The sequence below is a fragment of the Tetrao urogallus genome, assembly GCF_951394365.1.
Source record: "Tetrao urogallus genome assembly, chromosome: 1".
Taxonomy (NCBI): Eukaryota; Metazoa; Chordata; class Aves; order Galliformes; family Phasianidae; genus Tetrao; species Tetrao urogallus.
The window spans coordinates 130,029,277-130,052,879 of NC_136813.1; the positions used below are offsets into that span (position 1 = coordinate 130,029,277).

The 23,603-nt window shown below is 37.0% G+C and overlaps 1 protein-coding gene across 3 annotated transcripts in view; it reads right to left on the reverse strand.

Moving 5' to 3' along the window:
* PLEKHA5 (pleckstrin homology domain containing A5) overlaps positions 1-23,603 on the reverse strand; it is a gene marked incomplete at both ends in the record, with an annotated part of 163,758 nt that overhangs the window by 53,872 nt on the left and 86,283 nt on the right. For all 3 annotated transcript variants that reach the window (XM_079546745.1, XM_079546744.1, XM_079546743.1), the window contains 3 exons: positions 2,956-3,060; positions 9,582-9,702; positions 10,876-10,959. In XM_079546745.1, the coding sequence (XP_079402871.1) occupies positions 2,956-3,060; positions 9,582-9,702; positions 10,876-10,959 (310 nt within the window). The remainder of the gene's footprint in view (positions 1-2,955; positions 3,061-9,581; positions 9,703-10,875; positions 10,960-23,603) is intronic.

The window sequence follows — 23,603 nt, forward strand, 5'->3', positions numbered from 1 at the left end:
TTTCTGAAACCATCTACTAAGCTTCATCTTCGACTACTATTCATTCACTATCTAGAGCAAATTTCTTTCTTAAAGCAATTTCATTTTCATTTATGTTTATAATCCATTTATACCACACAACTCAGAATGAAAGATTGTCACTAGTGCAGTGTAAATAAGCTAAAGCACTGCAGCATGCACACATATCCTAGCAGAATTAGATTTAATAAATATGCTAATCTTCTCCAAGAAGAAAGGCACGTGTGAATTATCAATATTCTTTTAGTGAATAGGTTTTATGACAACCAAGACGGATTCAATAATGAAATCCAGAACTTTGCCTATACTCAAGAAATTGTTAGCATTATTTTTAGCCTCTTATTTCCAACTCTGCCCTGTTTTTGGGGTGGGAGAAGAAGATGAAGGATGGAAAAGAAAGGTTAAAGCAAGCATTAGCTATGCAACATTATACAGAAAAAGTTAAAAAATAATCCTTTGCTACAAACATTTTCATAGATAGAATAACTAAACGTTTTATAGCCTATTTATTCTAAGGAGTTCACAGTGATTTAACAAACACTAATGAACTCTGGAAGCACTGTCCATAGCAGTCAGCTCCTATTTCACAGCTGGAAAGGCAGACACAAAGGGGGCAGACTGGCTTCCTCCCCTCACTGACAAGGTCACTAACTCGGCAGTGGATTAGAACACAGGAACTCTGGCCCTAAGGACACCAGCCATAAAAATCAAGCCTATGATTTGAAAATTCCCAAACTTCTTCAGTGTAAAGGATTACCTCAAGCCTTCAGATGGACTTGCTAAAAATCAGACTACTTCCATCAGTCAAAAACACCAACAGGTCTCTACATGGACACATGCATAATTCTCCCCAAAATGACCCATTCCAGGAATGATCTTTCTACCTTCCTTACTCATAGCAGAAGAATATACAAAATGAGTATGTGGCTCCCATATTTTGATTTTTTTTCCTACTTAAAAGCAAATCCCTTCTATATCAGTAATTTACAAATTATTTTTCCCCTCATTATTATGATTATGTCATAATTACTAGAAGAATTACACAAAATTGGCATATTCAATGAGATAGCACACACCCTGAATCAAACAAAACTTACTGTTCTCCGTGAGTATATGGATATGCTAAGAAAGTTATTATATTACCAAAAGAAGTCAGCAGAGATTTCTACTGTAGATTTTTGTCTGTAGATTTTTGAAGACAATATCTATTACTGAAGCTCACGAGTAAATTATTTTTCAATTAACAACAGAGAAACATATAGCAACCATTTCTTACAAAACACAGTCAAACATTTCAGCATTTAAACCATCCTACATACAAATCCTGTCCAATGACATGCAGCTAGACAATGAAGTGGACAGAATGTTGGCTGAAACGCTGGGCCCAGTTGGCAGTGGTGATGAGGCCAGTTACTATTGAGGTATACCAGGAATTTACACCACGGCCAACATTTTTTAACTTCTTCATTAACGACCTAGACACTGGAACAAATTGCACATGCAGCAAGTTTGCAGATGGTAAAACTGTGCGGAGTGGCTGATATACCAGATGGTTTTACTGCCATTCAGTGGGACCTCGGCAGGCAGGAAAATTGGGCAGAGAAGAATCTCATGAAGTTCAACACTGGAAAATGCAAAGCCCTGCATTTGCTGAGGAATAACACTAGGCAACATCACACACTGGGACTGATCAGCTGCAAATGAGCCCTGCAGAGATAGCTGGTGGGGTCCTGGTGGACAATAAGATGATCATGAGCCAGCAAGGCAACCTCGTGGCAAACGAGGACAACAGCATCCTGGACAGCATTAGGAGTGATGCCAGGACATACAGGGAGGATACTCTCTCTACTCAGCAGTCCTAAGGTTTATCTGCAGCACTGGGTCTAGAGACGTGGACATAGTGGCATACAGCAAAGGGCCTCAAAGATCATTATGGGATTTAAGCATTCTCTGTGTGAAGAGAGGCTGAGAAACCAGAGCCTGTTAAGTCTAGAGAAAAGGCAGTTCAGAGGGAATTTTATCAGTACCTGATGGGTAAGAGAAGATGGAGCCAAACTCTTCTCAGTGGTGCCCAGTGACAGGACAAGAGGCAATGTGCACAAATTTAAAGCAGTGAAATTACATCTGAGCAAAGCTTATTTAATTATTTAACTTACTGTGAGAATGACCAAATGCTGGTACAGATTGCCCAGATAGGTTCTGCTTAGTCTCCATCTATGGAGATTAAAAACCTAACTGGACACAGCTCTTGGAAACTGGCAATAACTGAATCTTCTTGAGCAGGGGAAGTTGCAGCAGACGATCAAGAGGTCACTTCAACCTTAAGAACTCTGTGAAAGCTACTCTTTCTTCATTAGGAAAATACTACACTGAAATTGACTCTATAATAGTAACACAGAGCACAGAGGCCACAAGAGTATCTAAACAAGGGAAAAATCTACACCTAATGTATACTTACTACTAAAAAATTCTGCTACTATAAAAGTTTCTATCTGTTTAGTAGTAGATTTTTAAAACTCATCAATAGCATCCAGGAAGCTACCTGAGTCATTCTATTCTATAAGGGTCAGTAAACTATAAAATACATTCAAAAATATGTATACAGAGTGCCTCGGCAGAGTTTAAATGCCAAATTCTAAACAGAAATTCTAAACAGATCCTTAGTGGATTTTAAAAACATATACCAAATATGACTGAGTTGGTTTTGTTGTCTCTTGCAGGGCAAGAAGAATGCAAATAGTCTGATATTGCTGACTGGAGAATCTACAGTAGGTTGAGTATGCTGCCACTAAATAGAAAACATCAAATGCATCAGATTAGTTTACTTCCAAATGATTGGCTTTTGTACATTATACATCTCATAAAAAAAAAAAAAAAAACAAAACCAAAAACAACCAACAAAAAAACCCACTCCAAAGATAAGAAGAGGAAGAATACCTGTTTGTAGAGCCAGCCACGTCTGACAACTGGTGCATTAGGATTTCTCTTTATTGAGTTTGATCTCTTTCCAAAATTATGAACCTTCTTTGATGATCGTGATGTCTAAATTAAATTGAACAGGTTAAAGGAAACATCATATCAATAGCTGCTGAAAAATCATAATGCATTTTCATATTTTTTTTTCCTAAATCTTTTCCTTACACATCTCTCTGGAGGACTGCAGAACATAAACCGTATTCCTTTCATAGATACATAATCACAATGGTTCTGTTGGCTTCAGCAATTTGTTTTTTTCCTTTGCAGAAAATTCAAAGACAAAATCCAAGACAAATACTTACAGATTTTATTTATTTATTTAAAGAAGAACAAAACCAAATACCTATCTGATCTACCTATCTGATCAGGCAGATAGCAAATCTACCACGGTGTAGTTTTAGTTCTTTCTAACAGAACTACTGCAATTACAAAAAATTACGTCACCTGGACAAGAAAATTCTAATCTTTCCTGCTTCTAACAAGGACTTAATGAATAAAACATAATCAGATTTCAACAGGACATAATTTTCAAAGGCTTTTCTTGAGACTCCCACTTTCGCACGCAGCAACTTTCTAAAAATCCCTTTTCTCCTTGAAGACCCTCCTCCCTATAAATCTCTTGGATGGTTTGAATATGCAGTATTTCACCTGCTTGCACTAAGGCCTACTTTGAGCCTTTTGTCCCAAATCTCCAGAGCTCATTTCTATAGTTGCTCACACCTTCTATATCCTTACAGCTATGCAGTGATCATCGATGATTTCTTCCTTCTTTTACTTGACAAAACAAAACAAATTGAAAAAGGCAAAAAGAAATATGCAATGCTTGGCCAATTCAGATTTAATTCCTTTCAGTCTACATTTAGAAAGTTTGCTCTGCAACTAAATAAACTGAATGTTTATTTTTTAATTTCCATAAGATTGGTGTCTTACAGACCCTGCAATGAGATACAGCAAAGCACACCATTTTGCAGAAGGAAAGCCCAGATAAGTTTTCTATGTTGTGTGCTTGGCTCTGTTCGAATCCCACTATTTAAATTTAGACAGTATAATCCTGTGCTTCAGCTTCCCCATCTCTACTGCTGAGACTGATCATAAGGTTATGCAAAGTTCCTAAATGAGATGCTCAAATGGAAAAACTAAACGCAGACTCATTTTTTGTTGAAAATTAGAGCATGAGGTTTCTCTATGAAAATTCAACATGCCTCAACGATTTGCATGGTTGTTATTATACATATGTTGGAGAGAATTCCACAGTGAGTTAAAAATCAAACTGAAAGCTGCAATTAAGAACAATGTGCAGCTTTTGTCAACGATGCCACTTACTGAAGGATATAATATAGCTTAGTCTAAAAAGAATGACATTACAAAAACTATGCGTATTTGTCTGAAGTCTACAACACAATGAAACAAGGTCATTTTGTGTTTTTCTTTTCTTTTTTTGAAGAATCAGGAGGGAATATAAGAACAATCAAAGTACTTTTAATTTCCCTTAGAGACAGAGAAATTTGACTCAGCTCTGTTTGGAAAGCAAGACAGAGTAAGTAATTGTAGTCCTAATTCAAAATGAAAGTAAAATCTTTCATATTTTCATCTGGAAAATTCTACCACTGCAAAATGGACAAAAGTTTTTAAGAACACAAGTACAACATGCAGGTATAAAAAAGGAAAACACAGAGAAGTCCTAACGCTTCAGAGCACATTATATAAAGTAAATCTACACCACAGAATCATAGCATATCCTGAGTCGGAGGGGATGCACAAGGATCAGTGAGTCCAACTCCTGGCTCCCAGGTTTGGGGCTGTGCCTGCTGTCCTGGGCAGCCTGCTCCATGCCCACTGATGCAGAACCTGTCCCTTTTACATCCTCCTTATGTTGTGGTGCCCAAACCCGCACTCGGTGCTTGAGATGAGGCCGCACAGTGCAGAGCAGAGCAGGACAACAGCCTCCCCTGCCTGGTGCTGATGCTGGATATGATGCACCCCAGGGTACCAGTTGGCCCTTTTGGCTGACAGGGCACTCTGCTGACTCATGTCCAATTTGTCATCAGAAAGAACCCCCAGATCCCTTTCTGCAGGGTGCTTTCCTGCCTCTCATCTCTCAGTCCATTCATACATCCATACAGACATCTAAGTTAACCTGTATGGCTACTATATTGCCATATTACACAAAAGCAGTGCCAAGATTTTGATCAGAAGCAATTTGTAATGCTCATGCATCTCGAACATTCAGAAGCTCTTAAGAGTTTGAAACTTCCTATGCTTGTTACATGGCTAACACATTAAAGATGCTTCTGAAAACAAAATAAGTCTTTCAAGTCTACTAGCAAATTCAGATAATTTAAATAGATTTCTCTTAGGTAAGTCTGATTAAAAAAAACACAAAAAACAAATTGACTTCAATTTCACTAAGCTCTGAGCAAAGATTTAGTAGGTTGATTACACATCTTACCAACTGTGAATACAAATGTCCATTAATTAAATAGAACTTCACAATTGATTTCTAATTTTAGCAAATACGGAGAACACTTTTGGTGATTTGTGATTATTTTACCATTAATTTCATAATGAGAATATCTGCTCATAATTTCTGAGCCTCAAAGATAATTATTATTTTAGGGTATTTAAATATTGTAGGTGTTCATATAAACTAATTATCAGTTTTCAAGCTTCTTAGGCCATCTCCTCCTCCTTTTACATCTGGCATACCTGTCCATCCCACATTCCCTTCACACACAAACCTGACATAACAAGAAAAACAGGAACAAAAGAAATAATCAAGAATTAGAAGGATTAAAATACTTTTCACCCCACAACACTGGAAGTAGAGGACATATTGCATAGCTCCAGTTCTGAAGAAAGCAAAAAGAAAGAATAATAATGAATGACATGTCTAGCTACTGACCACTTGGTGGAAGATGTAGAAGGCAACAGAAATAACAAACTTCGTCACATTTTGTATAATTAGATCAATTCTGAGGAATGATCCCAGAAACTATGATGTCTCTAAAATCAGAACCTACAGGGCTCTGCACAGTGCCAGTACTGAGAAAGAAGCTGAGAAATCCAATCAGTGATATTTACTCTTTCCCCACTGTGAAGAAAACAAACACCAGAAAAGTCTTCAACTTTGGGCAATAGCTCATTCAGTAGCTGGGGCTGCATACCTAATGACTGTTTCAGCTGCTTTTCTCTGAACACAGCTGCTGATGGACACCAAATTTACGTGAGTCTTCTTCCCCAGTTTCAGAAGTGCTAACTATACCTAAAAAATGCTCTTCAACTAACATAAAAAATGATCAATGCTAAACTTATTTAAAAACAAGGCTCAAGAAACTTCTGAATGTAAATTCAAAGGAAAGAGATACTAAATCTTCTTCTTCCTTCTGCCTAAAAATATATTTCTATGTTTAAGGCTTAAATTATCCTCCAGACCACAAGCCAACATAGCTCTGCCTTCTGTATTTTGCAGGCAATTTCAGTGCCTTTCAATATTGCAGTCTTCCATGAACTGAGTGGTTTTCTGCCTCAGCACTTTAGCTTGGATTAGGAGGTTGCTCTTGAAAATAATCTCCCAACCATTCCCCCTTACTGTGTTTTAGTTTGCTTACTAGAGCAAACTCTATTTATTTTGGATAAGACTAAAATGTAAATGCATAAGGACTAGCCTGAAGATAAACCACAAAAGCACAGTACAGATGTTTGGTCCTAAGCTCCAGTACTGCCCTGCACGTCGCTCCTGTTTACTGTGCTATTTGCTAATGTGGATGCATCTCATGACTATTTCTGATTAAACTGACTCCCCATCAGACATGCACTGATGTACTGAAACTACTTATTTAAAGCTGGAGTGCCTTGAGGACTCTATGAAATACATATAAACTGATACATATATAAACAATTTGACACATCCTCGCTGTAATAGAGACTTCATTCCACTTATGGTGAGAAAATTGTTAGCATGGTTCTGCAGATAATCAGGGCAAGGGAGATGAAATGTGGAGAGGGGCCAGTAACAAGCCTTACTTTATTTACATATGAAAAAACTGAGCCCCAAAATTCATTTCAGAGCATGTAGCCATGTAACCATATTGGTCTAGGTAGCAATTTTAGCACTTAAAAAAGGAAGACTTCACTTTAAAAGCAAAGGTAGAAATATATAAGTCTCTAGCAGCCACAGGCCTGTGTAGATCTTTTCCACAGTCATGGGTCTGCTGGTTTCAAATTTAGAGATACAGTTCAAGTCAACAAGGAAGAAGTAGCACTTAAAAGACTACTCTGCCCAGGACTGTAGTGTAATCTTTGACTACCATGCTTTATCTAGTGGGAAAGAAAGAGCAGTAAGACTTTTATCTGAGACTGATTTTTGTCTCACCCCATTCAAACCTCTGAACAGCAAAAGACTTCAGAAGTCTTTCTGCTATAAGAAAGAAACTTATCCAAGCGTCATGCCTATTCTGGATCAATAAACATTCATGAAAGGGAGTACATACTTCTGTACCACTCAACTACCCGAAATTTTAGTTGTAGTATAAACTTGACCTCCATTCCTCATTATCTTCCAATATTCAGTACAATCATGAGTTATCTTTGAAAATAAGAATAGCTAAAAAAAGGAGGCATGGGCTGTTCTGTGACTTAATTCCTCACTAATATTTTACTCCTCCTCCATTATATTCAAATGTTGATAAGACAGCTAAGGATTTTACTCTGTATTGAGGGAGACATGAAAAATAAAAACATAGAAGAAAATCAGTTGTTGCGTCTAGATTTCAACAGTAGGAAATTTCTATTTAGTCATCATTAAAAGCAATTTAAACCATTAGCCTTAAAGAACCAGAAAAGGTTGACTAAATGTTAGCTCTGGAACAGTTACAAATTATTTATATTCTGAAAGCAAAGCTTTTAAAATGGTGCTACAGTAATTCAGATAAGATTGCATGTGAAAACTGATGTACAGTAATTGCACATAGAGGCACATGAATCATTAATATTTTAAATGCATTTAACAAGTAGAACAGATAGATAAGAGGAATGAAGAGTAGCACAGAAGTCTTCAAAAATAGGAGTTTTCAAAGGAAGTTGAAGTGTCATTAATGAAAGAATGTAAAGAAGCTACAATAATTGGCCTATAGCAATCTCAATTTCTTGAACACAGTGAAACAAACCAGGCCAGAGAGCATTTTAAACTATCCTTTTGAAAGGGGACTATGAAAATACATTTGTAAAATACAATAAACGCGTTTCTTAGCTGGCTGTGTTGTAATTCATTCTTTGAGTAACTATTACTACAATCTATAACACTATTACAATTCTAACAGCTTTTTAAGATGGCTTTCCTGCATGGATAGAAATATGACTGTACAGAATTTGAGATTATGAGTTTGGTTTCTGGTTATAACTTATCTGCAGCTCCTTTTTTCCCCCAGCAACAACAGATTAAAGCATAGTTTGAAAGCTAGAGGCTTCTTCTCATTAAATAACAGTTTTCTAATGTCTTATAGACATGCAGAATCCTTGACTTACATTTAAAACAACAACAGCAAAAAAGGTGTTTCAAAAATGCACTTCAAGAAATCTTGAATGTTCCTTTTCCACCAAATGGAAAACAACTTATTTCAATTCTTTCAAATTAAGAAATCCGTTCAGTTAAAAACACATTCCATTATTTTCTCTTATAGGATGGATAAATCTGCCAAAAATCATTTCTCAGCATTAGGGTTTTCCATAATATATGGTATTTTTCCCCTTGTTTTAAATGATTGCTTGGTAGAAGATGTTATGGCGCTTGTGCCTGTCATCACTGATCACAGCTGTGATCTTGGTGACAAAACTTAATGAAATGATTAATTCTGTAGCAAGTGCATTTTCCTTACATGAAAGCTCAGGAAAAAAAAAAAAGTGGAAAAAATGCACACAGTAATTTTGTTGGATAAAGCGAGGCTTAAAATAAATATAATTGAGGTTAAAATAAATATAATTGAACCCATCCTCTGGATAAATATTTGGACATTGACCTCAACCTTTTGAGCAGCTGGTTAAATAGGAAAGGTGGGAAGCAAATTAAAGTAGTTTAGGAATCTCCAGGATTTCTCCTTGAAATTTTCTCAGGATACCAGGATTTCTGGTTCAATGTCAGCAAATCATGACATCTGCCCTTTTATTTTACCACAGTATCACCTTCCATCTTGTTAGTAACCGCATCATTTACAATTAGAATCTTTGCATTTTACCAAAAGAAATCTAGTCAATTGTTTGTGTATACAGCAATTTCCAGAACAATGCTTACAACCAGATATCTGAGCAGTTACTCAAGATTGCTCATTTGCACTTACTTGATTAGAAAGGTTGAATTCTGTAAATAATGTGTGTGCAAGTCATATGATCTGAGATATCTGATGAAATTTGCAACTCCTGTGATAATTTGTTTCAAACACCTCAGTTACCAAATTAAACGTAATAGGAACTGAGTGCCCTAAAAAAGATAATATGCTTCATTTCTCTTTTTAAATGGAATACTAACATAACACTGCCTAGTACTTTGTGATATAACTGAATCATTTTAACTTAATTTGGACATAGAGACTTACTCTGCCCACAGGGCTCATAGGATGAGCAGCATAATCTGATGTCAGATTATAGTTAGTTGCTTCACATATCACGCTTACAGGTCTCTCCTTCTTTTCTTCAGACGTCATTGCTGCAGCAGTCCTGAAAATAGAATATGTAATAGCACTAGAACATGCTGTGTATGCACACTGCTATTAAAAAGCACCCCCAGACATAGCCTAATACAAGCTGCGTCCTACTTTTTCAATTTAAAAGCAGTTCACACTTCATTGTAAAGTTACCTGCACTGTGTTTTAATCTTAAATCTGTCACAGATGAATTTAAGATGTTTAAAATAGGATTTCTTTATTAGCTTATGCTGTTGGTGGGAAGGAAAAACACTTTGATATAGAAATAGGACGAAATGCTCTCCAAAGCCACATATGGCTTTGCCTCACTTCACAGAATCATAGAATGGTTTGGGTTGGAAGAGACCTTAAAGCCCATCCAGTTCCAAAACCTCTGCCATGGGCAGGGCTGCGATTCACCAGATCAAGTTGCCCAGGGCCCCATCTAACTTGGCCTTGAACACCTCCACAGATGGGGTACCCACAAGCTTTTTGGGCAGCCGTTGCAGTGCCTCACCACCCTCTGAGTTAATGACCCAGACTAAATCTCTTCTCTTTCAGAATACACACATTTATGCAATTCCACATACTGTAGTTCTGACAGTTGACACTGTGACAGTTGTCACAGTGTAACAGGTGTTGCAGCAGTGGTGGTAAATAGGACACCTAACACCCAGCTACATATAGCATCTTAAAGTCAGGTATGACTATCATGCATATCATCTTTGCATTTTGTTGTGTAAGCCACAAAATTAATGCAAAGATAGCAATTACTGGGGAAAGGACTCAACAGGCAGACAAAATAACCAATAGAAGAAAAACTATCCGATAAAACAAAGTAAATTAAACATGCTTGATTGTGCCTATAGGAATCAAAAATGGATTCCTTGTTGGAAGTTTACTGGATTACAACATAATAAATACATTGTTTGCTAATACTATAGAATATCTGAAGCGACAAATGGAAATCCACACAGTTAGACAGAGTACATTTCTACTATATAACCATGTTGCATTATTCTTATTGCTTTTTTTCTATTAAAAAAAATAGTATCAAGTATTTAACATTATTTTCAATAAGTTTAAACAAATGAAATTATATACATGGTAATTCGACTTGGAAAAAAAATAAACATCACAATTAGCAATCATGGAAGCTTATTTAAATGTTAGACAGTTTTAAAACACGTATTTTGTAGCCACTTACTGTTCATTCACAACAAAAATACAGTTGTCCTGCGAAGGCTGTCCCGTTACCGGATGTTTGCAGGTTACTTTTCGTTCATTATGACTGTAGAGGGGAGATAAGGAACAACTCTTAGGCATAAATTTTTTTTAGTTTTCCAACTCAGCCATATATAGCCACTACATCAAGTATATCAAACCAGTAAAAATGAAGTCAGTCATTTAAAATCTTCAGATGATGCAGATTAATATTCAGTGATTGGAACAGAACTATGTCACGCTCAAGGTCTGCTTTAGTCGATGACTAACCCAGCACACTGCTCCACTGCACCTCCCAGCATCAGGGAGCCTGTCAGCATAGGCCTTTGCTCCCACCAGTACACACCAAATCTGGCACGGCATCTTGTTCTCCTAAGCTGCAGCTTTTGCTAGATCACTGGATCACTAGACCTTGGAGCAGCTCCAAGAACATGAAAGAAATTGCCGAAATTCAATGGCTCTCAGCTGCTGCCACTCACGAAGGAAATGTTTTGACTTGAGCCATCCAGCCCAAGGGGGGACAGGAGCAAAGGGGAGAAGCAGTCCTGTTGTAACTGCCTGCAAGACATGCCTATCGGGTGACTCTTATATGCTGGTCCTGCTGCAGAACGGGGCTTTCCTGCAAGTTTCAAGGCCTCACAAGTCCCAGCCACATCACGAGCAAGCATGAATGAAAGTGCAGAGCTGCCAGCTGGCACAGCAACAGCTTAGGACACAGTGAGAAGTCAAGGCCTGAACTGCAACAACCCCTGGGAACAGCATTCCTCAGATGTAGGGGTGGAGCAGGGCAGGTGTGCTCATGAAATCTTCAGTGATCAAAAAGCACAGAAGCTGAAATCAGACTAGGAAAGGACAACGAGCACAGAACAAAGGTGTATTAATCAGGTATATTCAAGTTATTTAAAAACAAACTCACCTCACTTGTATTTTTAACACTTTATATAATCAAAAAAGTATTTACTACAAAGAGTGAAACAACAGTAACTGAAAGCAGCACCGTAAATAATGAAAAAACAATTCCTTTTAAAATATTTACTTTTGCAAAGAATACAGGATACAGTCTGTAGGACCTTATATATTACTACGCCTTTTTTACCCCAAGCTCAGCCTTAAAAATATTTGTGGACAGGGAACAAACCTGGACAAAGAAAGTGCGCTTTAGTTGCAAGATAGCTGAAGAGGCACAAAAGGACAGGAGCTCTAAATGCCACATTTTCCCCAGCAGCTCCCTCTTTTACTGCCTGTTTGCCTAACCTTTTCAGCTTTCACAACTATGAAGCACAACTCATCTTGCAAATGTTATGCACTCTGCTCTTCCTGCTTCTTAAAACAACGGAGACTTCACAAGGCTATCTTAATGTTCCCCAAGCTCTTGAACATGCCTTTTGTTCAGAATCATTTTACAGCTTTGGTGCATAACTTAATTACAAGTTATCTCCATTCAATAAAGCCATAAAATATTCACACTTGTTCCATGAACAGCAGACATTTGGATAAATGTGCATAAACCTAAGGTGCAAGATTAGAAACATAACTACATTCTTTAAACTCTCTGCCTCCCCGTGCTGAAATTAAGTGGAATTTTATAAACCTACAAACACCTAGCTGGGTAGACATGTTATGGAGCATAGCTAATGAACTAACAAATTCTGGTAAGTAATCTTTATTTTTTCAGTAAATTCAGCAGAATTCTCAGTTCAGCTTCCAAAGAAGCTGCTATTACAGAAGCTCATGTATTACAGTGGGAACAGAGGGAGACCACAGGAGTATGTTTGTACCATTCCTTATTGTCATGATCCCACAACTTTAAAATGAAAATGGCCCATATTGAAGAGAACTCAAAAATATTCCCAAGAAATGAGCCAGGTTTTCTTAAATTCTTTTCTTTTGAGTTCCAAAAACTTAATTTTCATTCACTCAGGTGACTCAGAGGTGTCATATCCCAGGTGCTGTGGGAGTGCACCTGGCACATGCCTGCACAGGAACAGGCAGGATTCAACAACCCCATGGGCAGGTCATACAAAGCCAGGAGGGAAAACAGATAAGAGAAGGAGAAGGATAAACAGAAGAGAGGATGCAAAAACAGGAATCTATTTAGCAATGTTTTGTTTTTTTTTTCTATTCTCAAATCATATAATGAGTCAGTACTTCAGTAGTAACACAGTAGTTTGTTTTTGGACAAAATATGGTTTTCTGTACTGCTCAAACTGACTTTGGACGTACAGAAATGAAGCTGACATTGCATATGAACAAAAGGCAAGAAAAATCATAAAACACGAAACAATGTCCAGTGAGGTATAACATTCCTTAAAGCATTTTCAAGATCCTTACAGTCACTTCTCTGCAGGTGAGACAAAGACAGAACAATCTTTTCTTTGTCTTCTGCTGAGATGGAAGTGAAATTTCGTAAGCTTGAAAAGAAGTGTGATTACTTTAATATGTCTTACTGGATGAACAGACTTTAAACAATTCAATTTAAAACTTGTTCATTACTCATCAGAAATGTTGCATTTTTAGCATTCACTTAGCAGATATTTTGACAAGACTTCTCAAGCTACTGGTGTAAAATATAGAGTATCTTGGTAATTGTTGTCATAACCCTCCTACCTAACAGTAGTTTTAGGCGTTTGTTTTAAACTAAATCTTGCAGACTACAGAAAACTTCATTAAAAGCCACCATTCAATATTCACAATCTTTACCACATTCAGCTTGGACAGCTGTCCAAGAAATTTCACACTGGGCCCACACCCAAGCTGCATTATCTTGTCAATGGGTCACAGGGGAAATAAAGCAAAAATATTTTCTTTTACTGCAAATTTTATTTTCCATTTTATGCAAACTCCACTCTGCAATTCAGAATTTCAACTCCGCATATTTCTGTGTCTATGCCTTTATGATGTGACCAAGAGTGATTTACTTGGATAACGGCAGCCAGAAGACAGCATGTTAATTTTCTGCTGATGCAGGGATACAACCTCCAAGTTGTATATGGATATAACATTCTGTTCTTCTTTCTTTCTCAGAACAGCTAAGGGTGGTAGAGACCTTTTGGTCGACCTGCTCAAGAAAAGGCACACAGAGCAGGCTGCTCAGGATGAACTCCAGGAGGCTTCTGAAGATCTCCAAGGAGGGTAATTCCACAGATCTCCAATCAATTTCTGGTAACAACATGTGTTGAGAAAGCAGGGTAACTATATACACAAACAGCTGTGCTTATACCAAAGGATTTGACTGACCTTTACTATTTCAGCAACCGCAGTCAGTTTGTATTAATGGCCTGCTACACACCATAAATTCCCTGTATATTTTATTAGCATTCATGAGCATAGATTCAATATTAACCATTAAAGTTTGCCACTGAGAAGCATTAAACTCCAGAAATGAACACTGCTGACTAAGATCACAGAATGGTTTGGCTTGGAAGGGACCTGAAAGCTCATCTAGTTCCAACCCCATGCTACAGGCAGGGCTGCCACCCAGCAGCTCAGGCTGCCCAGGGACCCATCCAACCTGGCCTTGAACGTCTCCAGGGATGGGGCATCCACAGCTTCTATGTGCTTCACCACTCTCTGAACAAAAAAATGTTTACTTCCTCAGAAAGGAAAGAGTGGTTTGGTGTCTGGGTTATGCTGGGACTTCGAGGAAGTGTGCCCCATGCTGAAACACTGCAGCATTCCCTGGAGCAGATATATTTCTTCACTGAATGAAGGTGATGTGACAGAGAAGCAAGGTACATCACAGGTCTGGCACGCATCAAAATAATGCTCTGTTCTTGATTCCAGTAGTGGCCCTGACAGCGGCCAGTTGTAAAAGCATTTGAAATAAAGCAACCAACCAACCAACCAACCAAAAAAAAAAAAAAGAAAAAAGAAAAAAGAAAAAAAATCCCAACTGTACTGAAATAGCTGAAAATGGAACATGTCTCTGAACAAGTTATCTCAGTGCAAGACAACCAAACGGGAAAATCTGACCTCCTTTTCTCTGGAATTTATTATATTCTTCTTCCAAAATCATTTCTCTGAACAACTGCAGGCTTTAGCAAGTATCTCAGCTTTGACACATGGACAAACCCTTAAAGAAAAAGAATTTATCCAGGTTGTCCAGGTATTTATCCATTTGTCCAGGTTAGAAGATGACGACAACCTTGAATTTGACTCATACTATTTGCTTTCTTACTCCACTCCTTCTTTCTCCTTTCCATTACTCAAGACACTCTCTTCAAGAAGACAGAAGACAGACACAAGACTATTTTACTTATTTTCACCAGTGCTAAACGTGTTTAAGAAATCTTGCTTAATCTACTCATGTACAGTTAACAGCAATCTTTTTGATGGCCAAAAGTGATACAAGGATGACTGAAAATGTCCTCAAGTAGATGATTTAAATACATTATCCTATCCGTAGATAGAAAAATAACGTACAACTCCAGGGACAGCACTTTCCAACTGTTTGTTTTAGTTTTGCCTTGTTTTACAGAATTGCTGACACAGAAATGCTGTGTACCAATAGCACTGTGAAATCAGCAAACAGAAAAATTGATCCAAAATTTTGTCATTTTGAAGTTGTTGTAATCTTTAAATGTATTGGGGCTGTTTGATTTTTTTTTTTTTTTTTTTTTTTTGGATAGGCAATCAACTCAGTTGATAGCAGTAGAAATAGAAAAAAATATATATAATCCAGCTGGTACAGAAAGGTCTATGCAATTAAATTGAAGAGTTAGACAGAGTTAGATTGGAACAGAGCAATTCACTCTGAAGTGGCAAGGAAGATCCAAGTACAGAGGTGAGGACACTCAGATTGGGGTCTCTCTGTTGTATGATTTGGTTGAGCTCCCTACCCTCTCATGAAAATGGAGCAGGGGCCAGAACTCTTAAAAACACATCTGGTTTTCTCCCACTGAAATTAAAGCTAGATACCACTTCAAAGCTTTGCTCATGCCCTTTCTCTGTATACTTTATTTATGTGGTCCTAAAGTCTAAGGCCTTCTCATTTAGTCATTCTCAATGTGACCATCAAAGCAAAGGCTGACTTTTACTTCACTGAAAGGACACAAACAAAACCATAAACCGGGACATAACTTCCAACAAACCTCTTCATCTTTAATTCAGAAAGACTGTTCCTTTTGGTAAAACTGAAGAACACATTTCAGAAGATTGGCATACCACATATCTGCCTCCTAATATGTTTTCTAAGGCTTAAGTAAGATTTTCAGTCTGATGATCTAATCCATAGGCAATCTCTTTATATCACAAATTTACTCAGAGTACATAGAGATATTTCATAAGAGAGACAAATGTATACATTTTTCATGTTTCATAACAAAATAAAGCTATGAATAAAGCAAAAAATCACAAAAGCCATTAAGTGCTCCTCTCTAAATTAATTATTTTCACTGACGTTTGAAGGTAAGATTAAACTGGAAACATACGTAGGATGAGTCCAGTCCAGCTTTATTCAACTTATGTGAAGCATTTCATTATTAAATTACAGAAAAATAGTAACAAAAAAATCACATCAGCAATTTTTATGTTGTGTGCTTGTTTTCTAAGATAAGAATGCCTCATAACTGAAATAAATGCAGTAACTTACAATTATCTGACAAGAAGTTGTCTGGATTTTGAAAAAAATTTAAGTAAATGCAGTCCCTACACAAATGTTAGCAAGAACATGGTCTGTGGTTGTATAAGCTTTTATTTTACTAAATCAGTAATGCCACATTGTACCGTAAACTGCACAAGCTTTTTTTTTTTTTTTTGGTCAATACTGTCATACCCTATAATTATAAAGCTTTTTTTTCAATTAAGTTTTTTAAACAACTCTGGCAACCGTATAAATTGAACCGTAGGCCTCACTAGCAGACATACGGGTACAGTAATTTAACATCAGGGCCACTGTATAAAAGGGAGTGTGAAGAGACAGGAAGTTTCCAAGTGCACGGAGTGCTGACCTGCATCACATACACTGTGACTGTGAAAGTGAAATATGTAGAATACTTTGGTGCACACACATTTGGGAAGGTGCACGCAAAACTCTACTGATCTTCTTGGCAAACAACACAACACCTAGTCTGCAGTTGCTGCTGCCACCATTTTCTTGATCTGCTATGACTTTCATTTTTTCAGACAAAAGCTCTTTTCTCTCTGGATTTTCCCTTTAAGTCCTCCTTAGTATGAAGCAAACACAGGAGTTTTGGTCTCCTTGCTAGTGCTGTAATGAAAAAGCACCTGAACATCTCTATACAACTGATTGTACTCAGCTTTTCAATCATTATAGATATTTATGTCTAAATATTAAGCATTACTGCCCTGAAAGCGTAACCCTTTCTTTCAATTGGACCTTTGTAAAATGAGATTTATATTTCAATGAAAATAAAGCCTTTTCTTGCCCAAGCTGATACAATTGTTTTTCCAAAACTTTGTAGCAGAATTTCTCTCACATGTAACATATTTGAGAATTTGCAAGATACTGAAATTCAATAAAGGCCACAAAAAGTGGAGGAAACTGTGAAGCAACTTGCTGTGTGTCATTAATGTACATAAGATTTTTACATTTTAAGCCCTGAGCACAGTGTAAAATATACTATCTTGGTAACAGCACTGCAGTCAAAGAAAATCCTCAACTGTGTATTATTATAAAATATAATGACCATAACATTATTTGCTGTTTGAGACAGCTTGAGAAAAAAAGGAGGCAGTTAGAAGGCACAACTATCTGTAAGTCTCAGATTTGATATTTGAAATCTTAGTGCTCCTTAAAGGATAACTAGTTGGGAAGCTTCCAAGAACTAGTGTAACATAAGACCCTTGGAGTGAAAGCCTACATGCTGTTTTCTAAATTCAAATAAAATTTGGAATAGCATGGGTCAATAGGTGGCTTGCAGACAAGAAGTAGTACTGGATATTCCCATCCTGTTGAGGACTGACCACAGACATCCCAGCAACTAACGCTGCCCCCAAAAGCCCACTTGTCCCTTGCAACAAGGATGCTACAACCTTTCCTGAAGAAGCAGTGAAGGTAAAAGAAATAAAAGCTAACTTTTGGAGAGGGCAACAAGAAGTCACAGATAACAGCTGTCCTAATACAACGAGCTAGTTCTCTTTGCTGCTAAAGATAGACTGGTCATATTAGACTGTATGAAGTCACCTAGTTTCATTAAGAAGAGTTGATTAGGAATTATTAATAGGTATTTACTTATAGATACATAAATGTTAAAGGTTTATGGAACTGGAAATGACCTGAACTTACAAGAGACATACAGGTTGTGTAACTGCTGATCACAACTATATCACAACACTTGGAGCAATTCAGCACCCCAAGTATTGTCATTTGGAGACTGGAGAAAAGCCAGGATTCTCAGCCACCATCCACAAATCTACGCACAATTTTAAGTAACAATTCTTCGCAAATGATCTTATACAGTTATCAAGACATCAAATGTTTTCATCAAAGATCACTAGGCAAGGGAATGATCTCTAATGCCTATCACTGAGCTCAGTTCTGCAAGCCTTGGCTTTCATGACTTATTATGTTGTAAGAAATACAAGTGAAATGCACTACTTTAGAAAGGTTGTTAGACAGAGAAGTATGAACTCAAAAATTAGCTTTGATTTATGGTTCCTTTTTATTTTATTATGATTATATTATTATATTATTATTCCAGAGATATTTTGCAGGAGAAGCCTCTTTTAATAATAGTTCATGTTTTATAATAATTAAACACTGAAAAAAAAAAATCTCCTTAAATATTACACGAAAAAAATGCATGCAAATAAATTAAGCAGTTTTTATATAAGCAAATACTATCTCATGTATGCAAAAAAACCCAATCTTGCTGTCAAAAGTATTTCCAACTGAAATCTTACTTGGCTCTCACGCTTTCAAGAATTCAAGATGTCTCCAATGGATGTACATTGAAAAAAGGTCAAAGTTGCCCCAGAATGTCTTTACCTCTCAAGCACTGACAACCTTGACTATCCTGTCCAGCCTCCTTCCCACTTTTAGTTTAAATGGGAGTTCATTGAAGTTCAAAGATGCAGAAAAAATATAGAAAACTCTGTGTTTCACTGAGAGATAGTTGTGCATTTAATAACAGAAGCAATAGATCTACTAACAAAACTGATAAATCCCACATTCATTTACCCACTTCTGAGTTTTCAATGTGTTTGGAGCACTCTCTGGACAGGTGACAATCCCTTCTTGCAAAACCTAGTCATTTAGTAAATTGTTGTAATCTCCTATTTATAGTTCTCTTGATATTCTTGATATAGTTCTATAATGATATTCCCCCCTCGATACACTATGCATCAGAATTCTGCTCATCTTAGTTTTCACCTTATTGTGGGGTTGTTTTCTTATAGTAAGGAACAAAACAGTACACTGTGAATTTACAGTTTATGATCTTCTGCTTGACTGCTATTTTCAGTATTTAGCACCTAAGCCCAACCTTCTTGCTCTCTTTCTCCTTCCTCTCCTTAGTTTTCTTCCAGATGATCTCTTAACTATGCATGTAACTCCTTCCCCAGCTTTCCACTTTCTGTGCAACTATTCCATGCTTTCACTGCGTCTACTTCCTCTTTGCAGTTACTACTCTTGAATAAGAAGTTGCTGATTACTGAAATAACCCTATTTATTGGATTTTATTGGATTCACATTCTCTCACAACTCAGATATCACTTTGCTTCCACTGCTGGTCTCCTCAGCTGTTGATTATCTTCATTCAATACTGCTTGCTTCTTAAAAGACACTACTTGCTTAGTATTTTTTATGCCTGTATCATATAACCCCAAATCCTGCTTAGTCTCAAACTACTTAGAGAAAGATATCCATTAAAAAGCACTATCTGAAGTTACAGCACTATTCAATCGTTCCATTAAACTCCTGCTGTACAACTACAAAGAATCAAAGCTGCTTAATTTTATTGAGTTGTAAATGCAACACACACATACATACACTTTTATTTTAGTAAATTAGTACTTTAGGATCAATGGCAGACTTTCAAAAGAGGCTTGGTGAAATTGCTTTGCTTTTCCTTGCAAATCTGAGTAAGCACATCAGCGATGAAAATCTGATATGTGCTAGCAGTAGTACTTAAACACCTTATTTCTCTTGAAAGTTATCGCTGTCAGTCAAATTTATAGGGATATCTTCCCCTTACCCCATCTGCTATTGTTAATGATTTATTTATTTTAAAGATTATCTGAATCCCAGTATCAATTTTCGATGAAGCAAATTCCATTTTTATTTTAGCCAGCATGGCTATGTAGGCATGTAACAACATAGCACTGTTTTCAGCTACACCAATTCTATGAAATCTTGATCATCTTCCCAATGCCTTACGAGTCGACACACTTCCACAGTCAGATCTCTAGTAAACACCAATTTTTATTAAATATCACACACTTCTGTTAATTACTCAGTAAAACTTAAAAGGAAACCATGCTTATCAAGCCCTTATATCAGAATATATTGGGAAAATACCTAGTTGTGACCTAATCTGCTGAGAGAAAAAGGGCTTGGCAAGCTCCCATAAAGTCAATGTATTATCAACTGGGAAGCCTTAGAAATATTTAAGAGTCTGATAAAGGAAAGCAGCTGAAGTGTTGGTATAGACACCCATTTTAACTACTGCACTCAAGACATCCCATATTTCGGACTTTCCCTCACAACAGATTCTGTTTTGCAAGAAGTAAAGACAGACGCTGAAACTTTATAAAAATAGTTCTTTTAGAAACAAACAGCCATCAGTAACACTTCTACAACAAGTCTCCTTAAAGCCACTGCAAGTTTTTAAGAGTATTTAATCTTGGTGATCTACCGACACAGTATATGCAAACGCATGCACCAGACCCCAGAAGATAATTAAAGCTTGCAGTATGAGTGGGCCTGCAATCATCTCAGACAAGAGAGTATAAAGCCTACTAAAAACATTCATTGCCTATGATGCAGAGTTTAAGTCCATAGACAGACCATATGTGGAACCAAAGTGGAACCCTGATCGCAGTGGTTTTCATCTGCGAGGTCTGAGGGCACAGATCAGGCTCACACAGCTCTGGTGCTGCTTTCATTCTATAAAGATTTGGTTTCAGGAGCTGATCATTAAAAAAACAAAAAAACAGAAAGACAAGGAACACCAAAAAATCTATATTATTTCCTTAGAAAAATAGTAGCAAGTTGTTTCAGAAAGCTTCAAAGGACAGAAATAAGATCAGCTTTGCATTTGCTTGAAATCACAGCATAAACAGAAATTTAGATTTTCTCTGTACACGCACATACTTCAAAAGACTACACTGCCTTCTTGAAACTGTCACATGTAATGTTCATAAGTCTGCCTGCTCATCTTTCAGATGAAAGATCCTAAAAAAGGTGCAGCGTTTTCTGTTTCCAAGATACGAACAACACCGATCACGCTTGTGGAAAACCATGATTTAAATCAGAGGTGATCTGTAAAGAATGGACCAAGCTGCTGAGAGGTCACAATTCCTCTATTTCCCTGCTTTCAAGTCTATCATTCCCTATTACTCTTCATCTTACTACTTTAAAATACTTCTAAAAATCAGGCAAGCCTCAGCAGTTTAGCAAATATTACTTCACAGAAAAAAAAGCCATTATAATATTAACCACAATAATACTGAAGGGTTCCTAAAAGTTTTAATTCCTCCTACAGATCAGCACAGCTCATTATCAGGGGCAGAATGTCCTATGGGGACAGTGTCTGTGCTTCTATAACACATCTAACTTTGATGATCAGACAGATAGGTCTAATTGTTGGTGTTAAGAATGCAGAATAACAGAATGGTTCAGGTTGGGAGGGACCTCTGTAGATCATCTAGCCTCTTTGCTCAACCCATTTGCAATTAGTGAAAAGAATCCTTTGCAGCACTGAATCTGTCTCCATGCTGTTTAATGATACTATTCTACAGCATTAATTCCTTGCCTGTGATCAAAAAGCAATAAAGTCCATAGATTTAAGTAACAAGAAAAATGACTCGAGAAACATTCCACGGAAACGGGCAAAGCCAAATTATGCCTGGGAGCTGGAGATCAGCACCTCCCTCAACAACCAGGAAGAAACGGAAAAGTGGGAGTGTGTAGAGATGGTGGTCTAACAGAAATTGTACAGAGCCAAGAAGGAGGAAATTAGTTAGCATCATTTTCAAAATCACAGAATCACAGAATCACCCAGGTTGGAAGGGACCTCAAGGATCATGTAGTTCCAACCCCCCTGCCTAGCAGGGCCACCAAACATACACATTTAGATCACCATCACTAATGCATCAAGTCTTCCATCAAAACTAGTTCTAGTTTGCTTTTTCTTGATGAGTTACTCTATGTATCAGCACAAGAAAAAATCCAGATAAGTGAATATTTTCCTACTAGTCCAGAATACAGGAAGAGAAAAGTTCTTCCTGCAGTATTTAAGAAGTCTACAGTTTTTAATGTCATTCACGCATCTTCCCATAATCAATCTCAGAAATGCAAAACTGGTTTTAAAAAAAAAAGACGCTAAGAAAGAAAAAACAAAGATACTCCCAAATAAGATTTTTCATATTAAAAATTGCTACGGTACAATCCAGTTATTTTAGAACCAGATTACTACAAAGAAAAAAAAAAAAAAGCAAGCCAACCTGAACACAAGATTAAGTACTGTTGTCTTTATGTAGTGTTTTAGATGCTTTTCCCCACCTTGCTGCTGAGATTCTTGTAAGATAAATAAACATCATCACTTACACAATTTCAGAAGCAGCAACAATTTGTGACAACTTCAGCAGCACTATTATTTATTGCTAGATAAGGAAATGGGATAGAAAAAGGGTGACTATATACATACTGCTGTAGATGAAAAAAATAGCATAAAAAAAAAAAGGAAAAATGCTCAGTAAGGACAAAAAGGAAATGAATTATTATGTTCTTTCAGGAAATGGCTTCATTACATGGAACAAATGATTTACTGCTTAGAATTTCTTATGTGTTTCAACACATCTGGTCATGTACCACGAAAATAGTCTACATCCACTTCCCAGTGCTTAAACACAGGCTGTTAATCACTTTGATACCTGTATGCCTTATATAATCAAACTACTGGCTCTAAAAACTTAGAAAATTCCACTTGAGGAAAGTTTTTCTTGGCTGTCTCCCCTTGTATTTTCACATCTTCAGTTTCAGTACTGACACAGACTGTTCTGCACTATTCATTTCCTTCATAAATGCAAGGGAATTACTACATCTCATTTGCTTTGATTGCCATGCAGAAAACACACATAGTAAAAAGATATTACGATTCGGTGTCTTAATTTCCAACCTTGACAGTTATGTTTTTATCTCACCACACAATTGAAATAACACATTTTTTATTAATAACTACTAGTGACCCAGAAACACAGTCCTTCAAAGAATGACATACTGAGATATCTCTATTCTAATTGTTGGTTAACTACAGCAATAGAAAAAAACTGTAGGATAAATGTTACCTTTTGAACAGATATGATGCCACTGATGACTCTGCCATCACTTTCTTACAGTAAGTTCATACTTCGTCAGGAACTAGAAGCTGGAAGTCATTTTTTTTCACAGATGGTTTAATTTAAACTGTTGAGGGACTCTAAGCTTCTGGAATTGTGGCATGCTGTTCAAAGTCTATACACAAGTCATCTTCAGCCAGCTCTGGTAGGCTGCACTCCCACGTACTGAGTAGTAAAACGCTGAATAGCATC